Here is a 21895-nt window from a genome sequence, read left to right on the forward strand (position 1 = left end):
TAATAAATAATAATACAAAAATAAACTCTGTATTTTGCATACTCGCAACTGTAAACCTAGTATTGCCCCACCCTCTGTATTTATCTCTGTGTTTGTGTGTGTACATATATGTATGTATGCCTGTATTTATAGTGTTATGGCTCCCTAATTATTTATATGTTGGCTACTTGGGATTTTGTGTATGCTTTAATTATATTCTTTGACAAATTATTTTCATTGTATAGTCTTCAAATTATCTTTGCTTGGTCAATTACTGCATGAGATCCCACTGCATAAATTGAAAAAGAAAGTTTCAGCTGTTTTGGAATGGGTGATTTGTTCCCATTGTGTTATCCTTATAGTTAATAACATACTTCCTAATATCCTGTAGCATACAGATGTCAGCCCTTTTCAGGCAATGGACCGAATGATGTTAAATATGCGAAACAGTATGCAGGAATTACAAAGAAACTTTGTAAGTACTAAAACATTGATGAGAACATTGTTTTCATTTATTGGTACCCGATATTATAGTGGTTTTCAAACTCTTTTTAACCATGATACACAGTAGTTAAAAAATATATCGTATTCATAGCATCTGCCTTTAATAGTGATGTGATAAAGTGACACTTTCACCAAATATATATATATGTATATATATATATGTCCTATGTCATGATACAGTACACAATACTTGTGTACTAAATAAATATACCTGAAAAAAAGTTTAAGAAAATGACCATACCATTTATAATATGTGTTGATATATTCTATTTTATTTCAGATTTTAAAAAATCCTGGTCACAACCCACAACATTGATTCCACAACCAACAAGTTTGAGAAAAATAGCATGAATTAACTTTCAAAATTAAAAAAATTCAACCTCAAAAGCATTTGTTCTGCTGAAGGTCACTGTTGTAAATAAACATTTTAAAAGAATTTAGATTTTTAAATTATTTTATAACTTGTCTACTTAAAAGCAATTTATCATTTAAGTAATTAAGTTTTAGTGTTTAAAAAATTCTGAAAATTTTGGAGTGATGTTTAGACACTGAATTAGATCCATGTCATCCAAATACTGATAAACTAGTCCTACCATTCTTACTTTTCTACTCAATATTCACATCACAACAATAACTTGATTCAATCTAAAGAAGGCCCATGTTATTTTAATCTTCTAATTTGAAATCTATGGATCATTTCAGAATGATTTTAGTAATTAGCAATCTGTTACCAACAGGAGGTGTAAAACCCTTTGTGTATGATTAATTGGCTCAACCTTGGCAAATTAGCACATAAGCATCAACCACTGACTAAAAGTATCACAGCATCTATATTTAAGTCTAAGCCATAGGTCTTTGATCCCAAAGACTTAAGGATCTTTGAGTGACGCGCCTGTATTTCTCACTAGGAAATAGGAATTGGTGGCTAAAAAGGAAGGAAGTTAGGACCTTCCTGGTGGTGCCATTTGGATACACTATACCGATAGCATAGTATCCTTAATAGAACTTCTGGTTGTGTTATTACTTATTTGAGTTCTCTGACATTAGTTCTGCATATTTGACTAAACTTTCTGAATTTACAATTTATATTTGTAGGGTAACCTTTCAATGGATCCAAATGGGCATTCGTTTACTTCTTCCTCAGTTATGACTTATTCCAAAGTAGGAGATGAACCGCCAAGGGTTTTCCAGGCCTCAACTCAAACCCGTCAGGCTCCAGGCGGAGTAAGTATTTTCTAAGCAGTGGTAGAGCTTTATAGAGTTGTGGGATGATTGGCCCTATCAAAGGTTAATTATTCAAATTTGACCTGGTTCTGTTGGGGGCGGGGGGATGTGGAGGAGAGAAGACCCCTGCCACTATGAAAAACATTAAAGCATTTTTTTCTCCCCACCAAATCTTTATTTATGTAAATATCTGTTGATGTTTATTAACTTTACATATTGACAGATACATAGACACTAAAAGAAATCTTTGTTGCGTGAAACAGATGTCTACTTTTAACTTATATTTAATGTAAATAAATTTTTAAACTCATGGGATATTTCAAGTATACAGAAAAGATATAAAGAGTAACATAGGGTCCTCCGCCAGCACCCGCCGGAGCCTGTTCGCGTCAACTGACCAGAGTCCGAAAATTCTCCGCTCCGAGCTGATCCGGACTGCCCCGACTCCAGCTTTCTATCCTTTGAAACCACTAAGAATAATGTGCCTGCATCAATTTTTACTAGAGCCAATCACCTGTCATGCCTGGAACAGGGATCCTACCCAGATTGCCCTTAGCCCCAATAGTCATGAAGCCCACATCTATAAAAAGAACGGGAGCCAGTGGGTGAAAGCTCATGAACTCAAGGAGCACAACGGACACATCACCGGTATCAACTGGGCTCCCAAGAGCGACCGCATCGTCGCTGGCGCTGGCGGGACAGACCGCAATGCCCGTGTCTGGAGGCAGAAAGATGGTGTCTGGAAGCCAGCCCTGGTGATCCTGAGGATTAACCGTGCAGCCGCTTCTGTCAGGTGGTCCCCACTAGAGAACAACTTTGCTGTGGGAAGTGGAGCAAGACTCATTTCTGTTGTTACTTTGAGTCTGAAAATGACCGGTGGGTAAGCACGCACATTAAAAAGCCAATTCGCTCCACCGTCCTCGGCTTGGACAGGGATCCCAGCGATGTTTTGCTGGCAGCAGGATCATGTGATCTCAAATGCAGGGTGTTTTCTGCATGCATTAAAGACGTGGATGGAAAGCCAGCCAGCACACCCCGGCGCAGCAAGATGCCTTTTGGCCAGCTGACGTCAGAGTTTGGTGGCGGTGGTACTGGTGGCTGGGTGCATGGCGTCAGCTTCCCCGCCCGTGGGAGTCGACTGGCCTGGGTCAGCCACGACAGCGCCGTGTCCGTCGCCGATGCCTCAAAAAGCGTGCAGGTCTCAAGTCTGAAAACAGAGTTAGTTCCTGCCCCTCCTGAGTGTGCCATTTCTCTCGGAGACTAGCGTTGTAGCCGCCCGCCGTGACTGCTGCCCAGCGCTCTTTAGCTATGATGACCGCGGCTGCGTGACTTTCGTCTCCCAGCTAGACATTCCGAAACAGCATCCAGCGCAACATGGACGAGAGGGCCACAACCGAGGACCGCAGTGCAGCCTCGGAGACGCTGCACCAGAATAGCATCGCTCAAGTGTCTGTTTATGAGGTGGACAAGCAAGACTGTCGCAAATTTTGCACTACTGGCATGGATGGAGCCATGACAATTTGGGATTTCAAGACCTTAGAGTTTTCCATCCAGAGCCTCCGGATAATGTGCAGTTGAGTGAGCCTCGCAGATCCAGCATGACAAACTGACAGACTGACAGACTGCCCCACGGCAGCTCCACCACGTGCATGATGGTGAGGAGAGCCAGCCGCAAGGAAACTCTGAAGACACATATCGCGCAAATGTTGTTTTTGTGGTTTTGTTTGAATATCATTGGTGAACGTGTTGGATTTTTAAAAGCAGCAGTGATTGAGTTTTGTTTGTATTTTGGTTTTTTGTTTGTTTGTTTTTTTTGGTTTTTGTTTTTGCTATTTCATTCCATTTTTGACCAAAGCTTCTCTTTTAGTAGTTTATTATGGAAATTGTCACACTAACTTAAAAGAAAGGGTGGAGAGATATGTAAATTGTTAAAAATTTAAATAAAAATACTGAATATGTAAAAAAAGAATAATACAAATATTCATATGTCTTAAATCACAACATTTTTCTCTGTTTAAGTTGTCTCTTGTTTTGTTTTCTTTTTAAGCAAAAAACTTTGCAGATACAGTTAAAGCTTCCATTGCCTTCCTCCCTCCTTGGTCCCTTTTCCTTTCCTCCCTCCCCCAAAGAGCACCATTTTCCTATATCTGGAATTTATCATTCTCATGCAGGTCTTTATAATTTTGTTACTTAGTATATATGCTTCATAAATAAGATAATGAATTATTGCCAAGTTTCTAAACTTTATATAAATGGTGTCATATTTCATGTGTCCTCTGCAACTTGACTTTACTCAATAATATGCCTCAGATTTATTCAAGTTGATATGTATGTAGCTCTGGTTTCTTTAACTTCTTAATAGTATTCCAAATATGATTGCATAGCAGTTTTTAAATCTATTTTTCTACTGATAAACATTTGGGTATTTCTAATTTTTCATTTATTCATATTTACAAAAGTTTCCTTGTGCAAAGGATCTAGGAATGGCATTGGCTGGGTCTGGGAGATGTGTATCATTTTCATTAAAAATTACCATCTTACTATCACACAGTGACTAAAACAGTCAGCTTCCACAAACTGGTATAAGAGTTCACATTTCTCCATTTCTTTGTTAGTAATTATAGTAAAAAAGTTAGGTTTTCCTATCTAATGGGTGTGAGTGGTTAATTTCTTTAGTTCTTACATATTAGTTATATCTTTAACGATGCTTTTGCAATAGTGCAGCTAATTCATCTCAGACATTTTAATTTTAACTTGCTGTAAATGACATGCATCATAAACGTAAACAGAATATAAATGTAGATGTCCCATAGAGAACCATGTTAATAGCTCTGGCTATCATAGATAGTCTAATAACCCACAGAATTCATAGGTGGGAGTCATGAGATTCAATCTCATCAACATGACTGCTGAATAATTAGCTGCCCTTGTTTATAGGAATGCTAGCATATATTACTATTACATTGTCAAGGGCAGTGTCAAAGGCACTAAGTTTTCTATAATTAAGTTATTCTTTGTTTTAACATTTGATTACAATTTTGAAAAAATTTGTATTGGTCCTATTTGTCCTAGACATTTTAATTTCCCCCAGTTCAGGAAATATCAGAGAATTATTACCATAATTTTACTGCAAGTTGGTAGTGGAACTGAGTGCCCATTATTTTTAGAACAGTAGATTGATGGTCTAATCTCTGTAGTAAACAGGCCCTGAGGAGTTTAGAATTAAATCCATTCTATGTATCTATATATATAAAAGGCTAATATGCAAAGTGTCCCCTCGGGAGTTCGACCAGGAGAACGGTAGTTTGATCGCTTGCTATGACGTGCACTGTCCACCAGGGGGTGGCACAGAACATGGCGGGGGACCAGTGGTGGCAGCAGGGTGCTGAGGGAGTGAGAGGAGGAGGCGGGGAGGCGGGGGGAACCGCGCCATGGTGGCGTGTAGGCAGTGAGGGAAACTGATCAGCCTTGATTGTCAGCCAGGCCTAGGGACCCTACCCATGTGTGAATTTTGTGCACCAGGTCTCTAGTATTTAAATAATAGCTTATTTTTATTTTCTTTACTTTTACAGATAAAGGAAACTAGGAAAGCATTGAGAGATTCTGACAGTGGACTAGAAAAAATGGCTGTTGGTCATCATCTCCATGACCGAGCTCATGTTATCAAAAAATCAAAGAACAACAAGACTGGAGATGAAGAGGTCAACCAGGAGTTCATCAATATGAATGAAAGTAAGTGTTTGCAGAAAATAACGTTCTTCCTAGTAAAGTTAAAATAGCACCTGCACTGGTGGAACTTGAATATTTTTTGTAGAAACATTTCATAAGAAGTCGTTTTGAGGTAGTTTATGAATGTGTAGGAAATACCTTATCAAAGTAATAACATTGTGGTTTCATAATTTCATAGTAGATCTGTTTTTATAGTAAGTTTTGATAATGCTGAGTACCATTTTATGTTTTCTATTTGGGAATTGGAGTATTTTGAATTGTCATTTAATAAGATTCAGTAGGCAAAATGAGTTCTGATTTTCAAAGAAGTACATTTGAAAAATGTAAAAAAGTATAAAGAAGGAAATTATCCATAATTTCAACCCAAAATAACTACTATTAATGTTTTAGTATATTTCTTCCTAATAATGTTATGTATATATCAACATATATACTTTTTTCAAAGTTAATATTTTAGTGTTTATATAATTTATATAGTGCTTATTTGAATTCTCCTTTATAATTGTGAACAGTCACCTATGATATTTTCACAAACATTTTAAATGGTTACCTAAAAGTTTCATCATGAATAGGCCATAATTTATTTAAATGATTTGGTATTTTTGGATATTTAGGCTTTTATATCAATAAGTTTTTAATTTTTGGTATTGTTAGAAATAGATATAATGTAATATATAACATATCATGTATATATCAAGTAAATTTTTTTCATTTTCTAGATTTTACATTCATTTTGAAGTGAATTTGTCTTTCCCATATCCTAGTTCTTCTGGTTGTAATTTTAAAATTATATTCATCTCCGATTTTCAGAAAATATCCTGAACAAAAATATTTTAATACCATAAAGGGTTTGAATTATTATATAATTTTAGAAAGAGAATTTCTCTTAAGGTTGGAGTTTGATAAACTTATTCTTATGCAATGAAATGGAAGCTACAACATCTTAACCTTTCTTTACTTTTAACCTTTATAATTTTGTCATATCCTATCTAATAAAGAAGGAATATGCTAATTGACCCTCACACCATCGCAAAGATGGCGACGCCCACAGCCAATAAGGAGGGAATATGCTAATTGAATGCCACACCCTCAAAGATGGTGTGCCCATAGCCAATAGGGAGGGAATATGCTAATTGACTGCCACACCCTCAGCGATGGTGGTGCCCACAGCCACAAGATGCATCTCCCAGTCCCCTCAGCACCCCCGGGGCAGCAGGCATCCGTCCTTGCTGCACACCTGCCTCCAGAGTCCCCCAGTCCCCTCAGCCCCCCAGACACCCAGGGCTGCCCGAGACTCAGGTAACCAGGGCCGGCTGAGGTTTGCGCTGCCAGCAGTGGCAGCAGCAGAGGTGTGATGGGGGTGTTGCCTTCCCTGATAACTGGGTCACCTCCCACCCCTGAGGACTCCCGGACTGTGAGAGGGGGCAGGCTGGGCTGAGGGATGCCCTCTCCAGTGCATTGCATGAATTTTCATGCACCGGGCCTCTAGTTGAAATATAATTAACATACTAAAGAAATATTTAGTGAAGGAATACATTATTATAAAGGCAGTCTGAAAGAACCAGTATTGCCATTTATCTGTTGTTGTTATGGAAGTGAGGTTACCTACTTCATAACAACATAAGTTGATAGTCAAAATGAGTAACCTGTCTTAGGAAATTGACAACAGAAGCTATGTAATTGAGGCCAAATTATATAGGAAGATGGTGAGGATAATAGGAGTGCTAGCTACCGGAGGAGTGCCCAACTACAGAGAAAAAGGATGATCATTACAGGAAGACCCAGGAAGAAAGACTGAAAGTCGGTATAATTGGATCCAGGGGTCCATTGGGTAGAATGATGTGATATCCAGGCAGGTGTGTGAAAAAGCAGATCATCAATGACAAAATTATCAATAGGAATAGGAGAGGAACAAACAGAAAAGGAAATATCATCCTGAGCCAAAGGCCTTTGTATTTGAAGCAGTTTCCTGCCTCCAGCTTGAGGTTAGATTGATGGAAACATCGGGCTAGAATGAAGTTTGTGGGGAGCAAGACATTTACTGACCGACTGATACCTTAATATTACTCCTTTGTTTCAATATTTAATGTAGGTGATGCTCATGCTTTTGATGATGAGTGGCAGAATGAGATTTTAAAGTACAAACAAGGGAGACAGTGGTGCAATCTGGAAAACACCAGGATGCGAAGTGTTGGGCATGAGAATTCAGGAGCCCGAGAACTTAAAAGAAGGTAAGAGTTATTTCTAAAATAAATTGTGTTGTTCAAAGAATAGTTAGGAAAAAAGTTACCTAATTTTACCTCTGTTATCAAGAAGTTCTCATTAACATCCAAGTTGTTTTCATCAACAATTTTTGTGAAAGATGTCATTTACATTATATCTGAGTATTCCACACAAGTTTAATTTTATACCTAAAAAACAATAATAATTCAGGATTACATGATTAGTAACTCACTAGCAAATTATGCTTCAGAAGATAAGGGCTATATCCCCCTTAAGGAACATGCTATAATGTAGTTGCTCGTGTGAAACAGATTTTAATGTATGTCAGAAGCCTTGTGCAGAATTTTACGTGCTAGCATCCTTTATTTTTAAAATACCTGTTTAGAGTTTAGAGCACTAATATTTTCTGTAGGAAATCTCCCATATTAATTTTAGATAGTATTTGTCTCACTTTGAAAAGTTTATTGATAAAAGCCTAGCAGTGGTAAGAGTGACTATGAAATCCAGGTCCCAGTGAAAGAAAGCATGTTCTTTATAAATGACCTATAATTTATGGTCCTATCGGGCATTTTCTGTAAACTAGAACCATGCGATAGGACCTTCTGAAGTGATTTTCCGCAGCGATGAAAATGTTCTATATCTGTACTGTCCAAAAATGTAGCCACTAGTCACATGTAGCTATGAAATCACACATCCTCAGTGGCTGGTGCAACTGAGGAACTGAATTTTATTAAAATATAAATGACATTTCTAGTGGCTGCCATATTGGGCAGCATGGTTAAACCAGGCATAGTTAAATCTATCTCAGGAAAGCAGCGGCGGCTTTCCTAAATGTCAAGGGAAATAGTCTGGCATATGTTTTTCAAAGCTATTGAGAAATTGTTAAGATAAAACCTTGCTTAAATCACAGTGATTTTTTAAACATGTTTGTATTGATTTGTAAACTGTTGATCATTTAAAAAAATAGTATTAATTTTTATATGTACATTTCTCAGGGAGAAATCTCATCAATGTCCAGGCATTGAACGTGGAAGAAGATCAAATGTTTTCGTGGATAAACTCAACATCAAAGGATCACCTGTGAAAATCAACAAAAAATAAACAGCCTTGCATTTGATGTGTTCAGTTTAGGTTGTTTTACAGAGAAAGTAATGGTGCTGGGTAATACACATAAGACCAATCTCCTGTTGTTAAATCAGTACTGTACTTAGCAACTTTCTTCTGATATCTCAGTGTTCATGGAAGGCCAAGCATTGTGTTGTCCCTACTTTAGAAATAAAACTTTGATTTTCAGCAATGTGGCAAAGTTGTTAAATATTTAATCAAACTCTTCACTTTAAATCAGACTAATTTTCAAAGCTCACGTGCTGATTTTGCTTTCCCGGTTATTTTCCTGTTGGCTGTGTATTCTTTTATACAAGATTGAATGTGGCGCTAGTTCTATATAATTAGTTTTAAGAAAATTAAATGTTTAAAAAATTGTCTCAATTTTCATTTAACACTACTCGAGGGTCATGTTAACGAGGTTAAAATCATTTACTTCAAATTTTACAATGTGTTATGTAGCCAGCTAGCTTAAAGATTTTTTAAAAATAAAGCAGAACTATATTAGTACTGGCTTGTGAGAAATTTGTTATCATTTTGATAAAGAGCAATCAAATAGTTCATTTTCAAAGTATTTTAAACTGCTAATATACATGAGTTTTCTCCTTGTAGTGTCTTTATACAGTATATTTTTGTTCTATATTGCATTCTTAACATTTATCAGACTTTACACTGACCTTTCTGTGTAACGTCTTAAGGTAGCGTATTTCTACTCTCCTTTCCTACAAACACTTAATCTGTCTCCACGGTTAACATTCTGAAGTCGGAGTGTCCTTGGAGAAACTCTGCTCAGCCTTTCTGTGACATTTAGAAAAATGCATCTGGTATTCTGCAAACCTGAGTGAGTGATTGTCTCAGAATTTCTTAGACAGGTGATGTGTGTGTGACTCACTAAGTCAATTGGTCCCTTTTTAATTATACCATTTAAAAAATCATCTCTGGCATTTTTATTCTAGAATTAAAGAATTAATTCATTTTTATAAAAGTTAGGTTTGAACTCTATTAGAATATAAAATCTTATCTCTTAAGTCTTTGTTGTTTCAAGGGGAAAAATAGGACAAAAAATTCCACTGTCTTCCTTTTTTAACTTGGGAAGTAGAATTATATGATTGTCCTTATACTCTTGTAGTTTTCTATATCATATCCTGTTAATTTTACTAGTCGTTGTTTCATGCCTTTAATGAGTCACTAAGATAAGATGCATATGTATCAATTAATTTTTATAATGGAAAGTGATTTAGCATGTATTAGTTAAAGATGGTAAAATTTTTCTTTTCCATATACTTTAGTGTACTAATAACATAATATAACATATTGAGTAGTTGTCAAAAGGCATAAATTTTAAAGAACACTTTTGCATAAATTCACTTGTTAGAGCAAAATCTCAAGAGTAGGCACTGTCATTATTCTCCTTTTGCCTAAATCATTATACTGATAACTGGAATCACTATATTCAAATATGAAAACACTTTATAAATAATTGTTCTTAAAACAGTATAGCTTCTGTGCATCATATAGCCACTAGGTAATTCATGGATACTTTTTTCCTCCCAATTTATCATGGAAGTTAAGAAAAAACGAAATTAAATATACCTATTTCTTATCCCAGAGTACTTCCTAAGGGGCCACTAGACAAATCTTTATGTTCACATGATGCCGAAAATGAGGTTTTTCAGAATTTATTTTTACCATAATGCTGACGTCAACCAGTATAAAAAAGAAGGCTCTCTGTAGCCTGTAGCTCACATAGGATTTTTTCTTAATGGACAACATCGATCTTTCTGAAACCCTGGGCCTGAGGGGATTGTAAGGATATGAACAATTGGTGAGTGTGGCCTTGGTAGTAAGGCCAAGCTGCATAGTTAGGCTCCTTGCCACTTTGGAGGTCTTCCTGGTGCTGGCAGTCTCAGGGATAAGCTTTCCTTACCTTCACGGCTCCATTGTCCGTTACTGTCACGGGGCAGCGCCGGGGCACATTGGAGTCAGATGGTGCCTGCAAGCGGCAGGGTGACGGTCACTGGAGATAGGGCTGTTGGGTGTGATTAGGTCATGGGGGTGGAGCCCTCATGAATAGAATGAGTGGCTTTATAGGAGACCCAGAGAGCTTCCTCGCCCTTACTTCCATGTGAACACAGAGTGATGCTGACTGCCTTTGAATGAGGGAGTGTTTTCTCACCAGAAACCGAATCTTCTGTCCTTGCTCTTGGGCTTCCCAGCCTCCAGACCTACATGGAATGTCTATTGTTTATAAGCCAACCAGTCTATGGTCTTTTTGTTTCAGCAGCTGGATGAACTAAATTAGTGGTTTCGGCTGATCAGGCTGGGACCATCTGTGGAGATTCTACTAAGGCTCAACGTCGACCCTTCCCGCAATGAACAGGACCTTCAGCTTGGTAACTATGTACAAATCTGAGACCTCCTAAGGCCCCTCTGACCCTGGTTACATAGGTTTTGCAGTGAACTGCCTTCTGATGATCTCGTTGGCCCTCATGTCCGGCTGGGGCTTGGAGGTTCTGAGGAGCCGCTGGTGTCCTCTGGTGAACTTGGCTATAAACACATTATCCTCGGTTTTCCCACCATTTCATATTATTTGTCCATGAAAACGTACCTGAGTCTTGCCTTTGTATGAGAAGCTTGCTTTGGGAGAAACCTTCTGTCCACCCCTGTTGCCATCTAACCACATGATGCTCAGGTCGGTGACCGGCCTGGGACAGGCGTCAGAACACTTTACATTTGGTAGCACATCCGGCCATGTTTCATGGGCTTGTCAGCTAACAGACCTGCACTGCCTCTGGCACACCTTGAGCAAGGAACTGCAGTACCACTTTGGGGAACTGTGACATGATGAAGACGTTCACTTGAGAGGCGCCTGAGAAGACAAGACCCCAAAGAGGAGAGCCTTGGTGTGATTTGTCTAAAGAAACCTGTTATTTATATAGGAGGCCACACATTTTTATTTTCCGGGCTTTTTAACGATAGGGCTTATATTTAAACTCCTCTCTTCTTGAATAGAGAAGGCAATGCGCCTTTTACAGGGATACTTTCCTGTTTGTATTATTAAATTAATTAAACAAGGAGTCCATTCGTTTGAGGCGGTTTTAATGCCTTAGTAGCCCCTGAGAGCAAAGCAAAACCTGAGCCTGCAATGCCCTCAAGGTTAAGAAATTGAAACCTAAACACAAACAGGCTTTCCCCAGTCAGACAACTGCCTCAGCTGTAGCCCCTCACCGAGCCTCCTCGCTCTGCTCTGCCTCCTCTTAAGTCTTCCCCCTAGCTCAGTGGTCGGCAAACTCGTTAGTCAACAGAGCCAAGTATCAACAGTGTAACGATCGAAATTTCTTTTGAGAGCCAAATTTTTTAAACTTAAACTATATAGGTAGGTACATTGTTATTAACTTAATTAGGGCACTCCTAACCTGGCCTTTGCTAAAAACGTCCTCAATCTGAGGGGTCGACCTCAGCGAATGTACCCCCACTTCTTCTAACGCCACTTCTTCAAAATAGACTCACCCAGGCGGAAAACCAACTTCTGCGCATGGGCCACGAAGTTTCAATCGCACTGTACATGCGCGCCCACACATGGTATTTTGTGGAAGAGCCACCCTCAAGGTGCCAGAGCGCCGCATGTGGCTTGCGAGCCGCAGTTTGCCGACCACTGCCCTAGCTGATGGAGCGCTCCAAAACACTTGCAGAGTGACGCTGCCCTATTGGAACTGATTTTGCTCAAACTTCTCCCTATGCCTCAGTTTATCTTCTAACAGTATACAGATGGCTCTAGCTAAATGTTAGCTAGAACTTTAGTTTTTTCAAGTCCTCATTTAACTTTTCAAAACTTTAGAAATGTTAAATTGGTCTTTAGATATTTGGACAATTTCTACTTAAGTAAAAGTGATACAAAGTTTTGGCTACTAAAGATAGTTTCAATTTATCTTTATTTTTATACATTATAAAATGACTGAATTAACACAATGTTCAAATAGTTTGGATTATATATATATATATATATATATATATATATATATATATGTGTGTGTGTGTGTATATACCCACATATATATACACATACATACCACTTTAAAACTTAACAGAGGCAATTATGTGTACTCATAAAAATTGAGCTAAATAGTGCTTGGTTTTCTGTCTTTCAGTTTTCTATGTAAACAAAACGAAGTTGATTACTTTGGCTACAAGTGGTATTAATAAAAATAATTAAGAATATACTTGGTTTAATTACAGAAAAATAATATATATACACACAAGATAATGTGTGCATTTTTACTGAAGGAAATTTTGTTAAAGTGGTAATAGATACATTTTTTTTAACACTAGTGGCCTGGTACACGAATTCGTGCACATTGAAAGGAAATTAAATAGAAGAAATATTTTTAATATTGCTATTCACCCTTTATAACAAAAGTATCAACCAAATTCACAATTGACAATAACAAATCAAAACACACACGTGCGATTGGCGCCAGAGAGAGATTTATATGTGTCGCGCATATGCGAGTCATCTTAGTCTTTTATAGATATAGAATGAACTTACTTAATTAGGCCTGCTTTCTGATGTAGCTAAACTTTTTCCAGCCCAGTGAAGCACCCCAACTTCTCTTTCAGGTAATTGTCAGCAACACAGCAGTAAATATCAACACAAAGCAGATTATTATTGTAGATCACGCAGGGAGAACAAAGGGTAAAATATTTAACTGTAGCAGTGTTTGACTATATTCTGCGCAGTGAGAAAACCTGAAGACATTTTCAAGGTCCACCATTTCTTCTTTTCAGTTGGGTCAAGTTTCTAAACTTTCTAAATCTCCATTTTCCAGCTAATGAAAAGAAAATAGGATTCTACCGAGTCTTCTACCTACTCCAGGACTTCTGTGTGGATCAAATGAGATGAGGCATGGGAAAACACTTCACAGATATTTGGTTAAAGTGTTAAATGTTTGCAGCTGGCTATAAAGCAAGTGTTCCTGTGCTGAAGAAACTCCAAAGAGGCTAGTCCAGGGGTGGGCAAACTTTTTGACTCGAGGGCCACAATGGGTTCTTAAACTGGACCGGAGGGCCGGAACAAAAGCATGGATGGAGTGTTTGTGTGAACTAATATAAATTCAAAGTAAACATCATTACATAAAAGGGTATGGTCTTTTTTTTGTTTTGTTTTATTCATTTCAAACTGGCCGGATCCGGCCCGCGGGCCGTAGTTTGCCCACAGCTGGGCTAGTCGCTAGGGAGAGGAAGCCGGGTATTACTAGGTGACATCATTACCCAGCGCTCACAGTGACAGTTTCTGGGTGGGGCGGGGCTGGGCTGTGGGCCACATTTTGCGCCATGGGGTCTCGGCAGCATCGGCTGCGACTTGGTGGGCTGTCGCTCTGGGGTGGTGGTGGGGCTTGTGTCGCACTTTGGGGAAGCCGAGTGTTGCTTTGTGGATGCTAGGTCTGCGGTGCCATTTCTCTGTAAATGGCCAGTGTGCATCATGGCAGCTCCTGCATTGAGCATCTGCCCCCTGGTGGTCAGTGAGCATCATAGCGACCAGTTGGACGGTCGGACACTTAGCATACTAGCCTTTTATATACATAGATAATTATCTTAAAGTAAAAACCTTAATTTTATTACCATTTCCGTAATTAAATATTTTAACATACATTTTAGCCAAATACATATAAAAACTTATAAAGACTAAATTTTTAAAAAAATCTATGAATGAAAAAAGTTTATTTAAAGATATATTTAATTTTAATGAATTTCTCAAAGCAGCTTACAAATTCTTTATTGTAAATTAATACAAACAGTAGGTTCAAAATTCATCATTGAGTCTGATTTTTCTTGTCCTTATAATTTATTTTTATTTATTTGATTTTATTCATTCATTTTAACAAATACTTATTGAACGTCCATACAAGGGTTACAGCAATTAACAAAACCCAATCACTGTCCTTATGGACTGATACTCCCATGGTAGTCAGACAATAAACAGGCATGTAAAATACCTGGATATATCTAAGAAGTGCTCTGCAGGCAAATGAAGCAGCCTGAGAAATGGAAAGGGAGGAACTTGCTATTTAGAAGAGTTGGTCAGGGAGCAGCTCACGGCTAGAGGCTCTTTGAACCGATAGAAGAAAGTAAGGGGAAGAGGCAGCTGCTGCCTGGGGAGGACCGCGGACGCTGGTCCCGGGAGGGTGAGCCAAGAGGCCAATGTGGCTGGAGCAACCCGGCAAGGGGAGGAGAGCTGCGTTGGCTTAGCTGCTCACGCAGGGCCCTAGGTGCTTCCTCTGACAGGGAGGGGATGCCATTTATGAAAAATTTCAAATCTACACAAAAGTACAAGTAACAGCCACGATGAATTCCTGGATGGAGGGTCTGCAGCAGGAAACGCCAGGACCTGGCGCAGACACCGTGTTGAGAATACACAGCTATCGGCTGCAGTTTTCCTGTCGAGGTGGCCGTGCTGGAGAGCTGGGGAGAAGGGGCAGCTTCGGATCTATTTTTGAAGGCAGTGCCTATAGCATATGCTGACAGATTGAGGTGTCAAAGAGGGGTGTCAAAGTGACGAACGTTTGTGATAGGGGCAACAACGGGGTTTCCATTTATACAATGAAGACTGCGGAGGGCTTGGGAGGAAGATCAGGAGCTCCGTTTTGGACGCTAAGTTTGAAATGCCGCTAAGAAATTCAAGCGGAATCATCCAGGATACTGTGTTCCTTGGACTGGACATATAACATCTAATTAACAACAAACAATGACGGAACATCTCCAAATGAGAAAATGCACCAATAATGGATAGTTCTCATCTTTCCTTGTTCTCTTCAGGTCATGTTCTTTAGATATTTTTTTTTATATTTGTTATAGCATAGATAAAAAGTTTGCACCTTTTTCACTTAAATTCTGTAATAAACATTTCTCCACATTGCTATGTGGGGAAAACTTTCACGTTTAAAGGCTTGCATCTTTCTGGGAATATGCAAAAGCTTGATTAGAGCCGCAAAGCGATTGCACTTTCTCTTCCGAACCGGCAGAGGGCGCCCGGACAGCGGAGGGCGCTGCTCTGCTCTGACGACCGGAAGCTCCTCCCTCTTTCCCTTCGGTGACCCCTCGCGTCCTTCGCCCCGGAAGTGCTCACCGGGCCCTGGTCGCCGGCGTGACTTTGAACGCTCCGGCTGCGGTGCGGGTTGCGGAGCCGACCCGGAGCCGCGGGACCTTCGTACTTGCTCTCTGTGTTTGCCATGAGGCTGCTGGGAGCAGCCTTCGCCTCGGCCGTGGGCCGCGGGCCGCTCCCGCGGGTCCCGGCCGCCCTGGGCTGGCGGGGGAAGCAGGTATCCGTGCCCGGCGAGGCGAGGCGGGGCAGAACAGGGGGGCCCTGGGCCTGGCGGCCCTCGGGGGCCGGGTTGGTGCTGCACCCCTCCCCTCCCTGGCGCCTCGTACCCTCGCCGCTGCTGGTGCCCGGGGAGGCTGGGCGTGCCCTCGGTGTGTGATGGAGCCTCTTTCTCTGGCTGCACCTTGAGGAGGAGGAGTGACTGGAGGGAAGATGACGGCTGAACAAGGAGTGTGCCCGGGGCTCGAACCCGGGGCCTCCGACTCTTCATCAAGTGCCCTTTTCCCTCTAGGGCAGTGGTTCTCAACCTTCCTGATGCCGCGACCCTTTAATACAGTTCCTCATGTTGTGGTGACCCCCAACCGTAAAATTATTTTCGTTGCTCCTTCATAACTGTAACTTTTCTACTGTTATGAATCGTCATGTGAATATCTGATCTGCAGGATGTGTTTTTTCATTGTTACAAATTGAACATAATTAAAGCATAGCGATGAATCACAAAAACAATATGTAATTATATATGTGTTTTCCGATGGTCTTAGGCGACCCCTGTGAAAGGGCCGTTTGACCCCCAAAGGGTCGGGACCCACAGGTTGAGAACCGCTGCTCTAGAGTGTGTCTGGTTCCACTGCCCCCCCCCCCCCCCTGCAGCCTGCACTGGGCGGTTTGATGAGGCCTCGAACCCCGGGTGCTTTCCTGTGGTCTGGCTTCTGCCTTCTGCCGGGGCTGCAGAGAAGCAGGGTTGGGTGGGAGTGGAGCCCGTCCTGTCGTGCAGACCTCAGCCGCCTTGCTCGCTGGTGTCCCGGGGTTTGGCTCAGCTACGCCCCTGTCGCCCGGATTCCACTGAATACTTGACCCACCTTTTCCAAGGCCTCGGCCTTCCTTTCCCCAAAGGTGGCCGCAGTGCATTCTGGATGTACACTCCTATAGGAAGAGGTGTATATTGTGTCTTGATTCCATACATGCAAGATTTGGCCCCCTCCCCCAATTAATAGAAAGTGTTGTGTGTGTTTTTAATGTCCTTGTTTTGGGGCAGAAGGAATTGGAAAATTTTTTTTGTCGGCTGCCTTGGAGCTCTTGGCACCAGTGCATAGAGCACATGAGGCCCCAGACATTCTTGCTCGCTGTGAACCACAATAAAGGTGGGGGTTGGGGGGGAGGGGCAATCCAAGTAAAATTTAAACTAAAAGGTATTTCCCAGTCAAGTAGCTGTAGCTGTTGGGAGCTGTCTTTCTGGTTTTATCAGCCCCAGTGTATATTTTCAAACCTGTAACAGTCCCCGAAAGTGTCTGCTCCTTTTGTTTGATCAATTTATTTTAATACTAGAGGCCCGATGCACGAAATTTGTGCAAGAGTAGGCCTTCCTTCCCCTGGCTGCTGGCACTGGCTTCCCTCCCGCACCTGGGATCCGGGCTTCCCTCACAGCCCCAGCTTCATCAGAAGGTTGTCCGGAGGGAAGTCCGGAAGGACGTCTAGTCTAATTAGCATATTATGCTTTTATTAGTATAGATACCTTTTTTTTATTTAATTCTTCTTAAGAATATATATTTACTGTCCTCTCTTGCAGTCTCTCCTTTGATTACTAGAGTTGCAGGTTGAGACATTTACTCTTCCTTTCCAGATGATCTCAGATGATGTTCTGTGTTTGTCGAGATTCCTTGGAGGAAAGATGTCCACCAACCCATTTTAGTTGCCTGTTGTTACCTTGTAAAATGTGCAGTAAGTTGAGCTTTTTTTTTTCCCCCCACCAGGTTAATTGGAAGGTCTGCAGATGGTGTTCCTCAGGGAAGATTCCTAATGAGAGGATAAGAAATATTGGAATCTCAGCTCACATTGATTCTGGGAAAACGACATTAACAGAACGAGTGCTTTACTATACTGGCAGAATTGCAAAGATGCACGAGGTAGATGGTTTGTGTTAATCCCGATTAGTTAGAGCTTGGTTTTAATTGTTTTGTGGCTATGATTTAATCAACTTTACAAAAACTGAAAGGTTTAAAGAATGGTAGCAGTGGATCTTTAATCAAAATTATATTACACAGTGGATAGCTCAAGTAGGCTTGAAATATTGCTCTGAGGAATCGATCTAGTGATCATCATTGTAGGTAAAGGTAAAGTTCTGAGTAGGTGGTCTTTTGAGAATGTTAAATTACTTAATGTGATCTATCCTTAAGCAGCCATTAAAATAGGTATTTACGTACATTTTTTTTAATGTTATGGAGAGATGTTTATAATGTTAAGTGGAAAAAAAGATTAAAAATGATGCATAGTATGAGCTTAATAGTTAAAAAAAATAGGTATCAGGAAAAAAACTTTTAAGAAACTCTCCTGAAGAAATTATATATTAATGAGTAACTTAACTCTCCATTTAAAAATATTCCTTCAGATGAAGATCGTTGTTTTAAATCGCATACTTTAAAAGCTGAATCCTCCCCTCCCGGGCCTCGAAATCCACATCTAGCTGAGCAGGCAGAAGCTGTTCTCTGAACAGCTCCTCACAGACCAGCAGAGGGCAGGCGGGCAGGAGCAGCGCTGAAGGGGCAAGGATGGCTCTAAGACTGGGTGACTGCTCTATGGCAGTAGTTGCTGAAAACGATGAAAAAAGGGTTAGGCAGGTAATGGAGGGCAGCATCTGTAATCAGCTTTCTATGTCATGAGATGATGCAGTTTGACAAATGAGACTAACCTGCTAATTGCGTCATTTAACTACCTGCGCTCTGGTCCATTTCTGTAAAAATGGCTTTGCTTCTTAGAATGCAGGGACAGAGAACTCTGAATTGCTGTACTTGTGTTTAGGTGAAAGGTAAAGATGGAGTTGGTGCTGTCATGGACTCCATGGAACTAGAGCGACAAAGAGGAATCACTATTCAGTCAGCGGCCACCTATACCATGTGGAAAGATGTCAACATCAACATCATAGATACTCCTGGTGAGGTTTCTGCTTTATTGCAGCTTGTTTGGGCAGCGGCACAGTGAGCTCTGTCCTCTGCTGCGCCACAGCTTGTATTTGTGTATCGAATAATACTCAGAAGCGTGACCGAGTCTCTATTAGAGGAGTGTGACGTGGGACCCAGAGCGCCTCATCCTTTTGTGGTTTCCCTGAAAAATAGTGCTAATCAGTTGTGAGTAGGAAGGTTCGTGCCTTTTGCATGTTGCAGCTGATTCCAGAGGTTCCCATGCCCATGTATCTTTTTGAAGTGATCTTGTTGGGCCCCTGGACCTTAAGGTGAGTGAATGGTATTGGTGATTTTTAAAATTTACATTCTAATTAGAAGCCTTCTGTGATGAGCAGAGATACAGACACTTTTCATTGTGCATGTTATAAAACTTCAGGCTGCTCTCTAAGACCCTCACACACTTGTCTCATTTAGGGCATGTGGACTTCACAATAGAAGTTGAAAGGGCCCTGAGAGTGCTGGACGGCGCGATCCTTGTTGTCTGTGCAGTCGGAGGGGTGCAGTGCCAGACCATGACTGTGAATCGGCAGATGAAGCGCTACAATGTTCCGTTTCTCACTTTCATTAACAAACTGGACCGAATGGGTTCCAACCCGGCCAGGGCGCTGCAGCAAATGAGGTACTGATCCTTAGAGGAACGGGGGTGAGGATCTGCATGATAAACTTTATATCCAGAACAATAATTCAGTGTCATTAAGCTTTATCCTTACATTCCCCACCCCCCCCTTTTTAAATTTATTGAGTGATTTAGTAAATGGTGCATTGAAGTCAGTAGTTTGGTTTTGGTTTATGGTGTGACCTCATCAACTGCCTTCTCTGCAAAATGGGGAAAATACTACTTGAATTGTAGGGATGCTGAAGGTGAAGTCAGAAAGTAATCTGGCAGTTTATGCTGTTTTGCTATAATTAGAGAAGTTATAATCTAAAGTAGATTCTAAAAGTACTTTGTGTTTATTTAGACAAACCTAGAGGATCCCCTTTAGTTTAACCTTTACTTGAGAATTTAATTAATGCCCTGAAGTAGTATGCGGTATTTCCTTGCTCTCATGGTCCAATACCTGCTAAGACAACAGGAACACTTGCGCTCTGTGCCAGGGATAACCCAGTGGTATTTATAGCGTGTTGCATTGCACAATTCTATATATTTTCAGATAGCCTTTGAAAAGAGTCAGTCTCACTTTTCACCTCTTGTAGATGTGTAAGTGGAGCTCATTTCACAAGAGAGAGCTGATAGACACAAGAAAGACATAGGCAGCAAAGTTCATGATAATGGAAAGACAGGGTGATGTGTCTGACGACAGAAGATCTGGTCTTGCGGAACTTTAAGTGACTGTATTGCTGTATGCACTTTGATAAAAGTGATATCTTTGAGAATATGAGAGTAAAATTTGTCCTTTATTGGATACTTGTAAAATTTTCTTGGGGAAATGAAACATTTTTACTTTTCATCTTTATGACTATATTTTAATTGTGGTTGGCAATATAGGGACTCTTTCTACTAAGTCTTTTTCTGAATTTTAGGAGTATTCTCTTTTAGCATCTATTTGACTAATTTGGTTTACTCCACTCCCTTTTTACCTGTTTTCTCATTTTGTGACTCCCTTTAAACAGATTTTGAAACTTCATTTGGTCTCTGTGTTTTAATTTCTGCATCTGGTCTCTGTGCCATACTTTCTGTCTCTGTGTTGGACTGGGCAATGACTAATTCTTGAGGTCAATCTTCTAGTTCACTAATCTGCTATTCATCCGCATCCCTTCAGTTATTTAGCCTGTTTGTTCTTTTTAATTTCAGCAATTATATATAGTTAATTTCCATACACTTTCTCTTTTATTGCAATATTTTTATTAATAGAGATAATTACTTCTCATACCTTTACATTTTATTTTCTTCTATTATCTCTCTCCTTGGAGTGTAGTACTATTTCTTGAGCTCATACCTCTCTTTCAAGCTATTGGTTTCCTTCAAATATTTGTTGATTCCTAGTTATCTAGCCATAATCATAGATGGGCACCTAGAATCTAGGTAGCTAGAACATATTTCTCCTTAAGTGAGAATCCCTGTCTGTGAGTGTAGGTTTTATTCAGTAGATGTGCCTGATGGAGTTATAGACTGATAATAAGGGTCTGACTTTAACACCTGCTCTGAGAGTTTTCCCCCAAGAACTTCCCTTCAGATAGCTATATTCTGTTTGGCTAGAGTCTGCTGTTCAAGAATGAGATGTGGACATAGTTATCCTACTATCCTTTTAGAGTTCTTTTTATTGCCTAAATAGGGTTGTAGCTTCGTGAGCATGATGAGTTTGGCTGTCAGTCTGTTCTCAACTGCTTTATATCTTCTGTTCTGACTGCTGATGACACCCCCTCCCAAAGTAAACAGCATCTACCATTACATTTTTTTTTAATTTCAAAGGGATTTGGGGAGAAAAAAGGAGGTAAGAATGTGTATTTTTATTTTTCAGGTCTAAACTAAATCATAATGCAGCATTTGTGCAGATACCCATTGGTTTGGAGGGTGACTTTAAAGGTATTATAGATCTTATTGAGGAACGAGCCATCTATTTTGATGGAGACTTTGGGTAAGTATTAAAAATATACTGTTAAATAACTCTTACATTTTAAAAGATATTGAAGAGAAGGAAAAGGATGAGTTATTTAAACAAACAACTTTTGAAATATGGCTGGAAGAATATCCTCTATGATGATTTTGTTTTACTGCCTTTAATCCTAGTTGCTTCCCATTTTGCCTAGTATTCATTCCAAGGGAGAGTGTGTTACTTGTTGGGTAATATATTTGAATTGTATTATGACTTGCATGGTATGGTGGAAGGAGGCCTTCAGCCTGAGCTAGTAATGTAATGTT

General features: G+C 40.1%; 2 protein-coding genes and 1 pseudogene across 9 annotated transcripts in view; all 3 read left to right on the top strand.

The window, feature by feature from the left end:
• MLF1 (myeloid leukemia factor 1) overlaps positions 1-9283 on the top strand; it is a 44298-nt gene extending 35015 nt beyond the window's left edge. For 6 of the 7 annotated variants that reach the window (XM_081086762.1, XM_081086758.1, XM_081086761.1 and 3 more), the window contains 5 exons: positions 371-454; positions 1579-1707; positions 5280-5439; positions 7529-7667; positions 8655-9283. In XM_081086762.1, coding sequence (XP_080942888.1) covers positions 371-454; positions 1579-1707; positions 5280-5439; positions 7529-7667; positions 8655-8760 — 618 coding nt within the window. In that variant the 3' untranslated portion in view covers positions 8761-9283. The remainder of the gene's footprint in view (positions 1-370; positions 455-1578; positions 1708-5279; positions 5440-7528; positions 7668-8654) is intronic. The other variant, XM_081086763.1, reaches the window with a different exon arrangement.
• Positions 2187-3223, top strand: LOC308516033 (actin-related protein 2/3 complex subunit 1A-like; annotated as a pseudogene). The gene has a single exon. The product of its transcript is annotated as an actin-related protein 2/3 complex subunit 1A-like (transcript).
• Positions 9284-15869: 6586 nt separating the features above from the next.
• The window catches only part of GFM1 (G elongation factor mitochondrial 1), a 43579-nt gene continuing 37553 nt past the window's right edge, over positions 15870-21895 (top strand). The window contains exons 1-5 of the mRNA XM_081087521.1: positions 15870-16079; positions 17830-17982; positions 18875-19007; positions 19450-19654; positions 21495-21611. Of these exons, the coding sequence (XP_080943647.1) occupies positions 15990-16079; positions 17830-17982; positions 18875-19007; positions 19450-19654; positions 21495-21611 (698 nt within the window). The 5' untranslated portion in view covers positions 15870-15989. The remainder of the gene's footprint in view (positions 16080-17829; positions 17983-18874; positions 19008-19449; positions 19655-21494; positions 21612-21895) is intronic.

Source organism: Myotis nattereri (genome assembly GCF_964212035.1).
Source record: "Myotis nattereri genome assembly, chromosome: 3".
Lineage (NCBI taxonomy): Eukaryota > Metazoa > Chordata > Mammalia > Chiroptera > Vespertilionidae > Myotis > Myotis nattereri.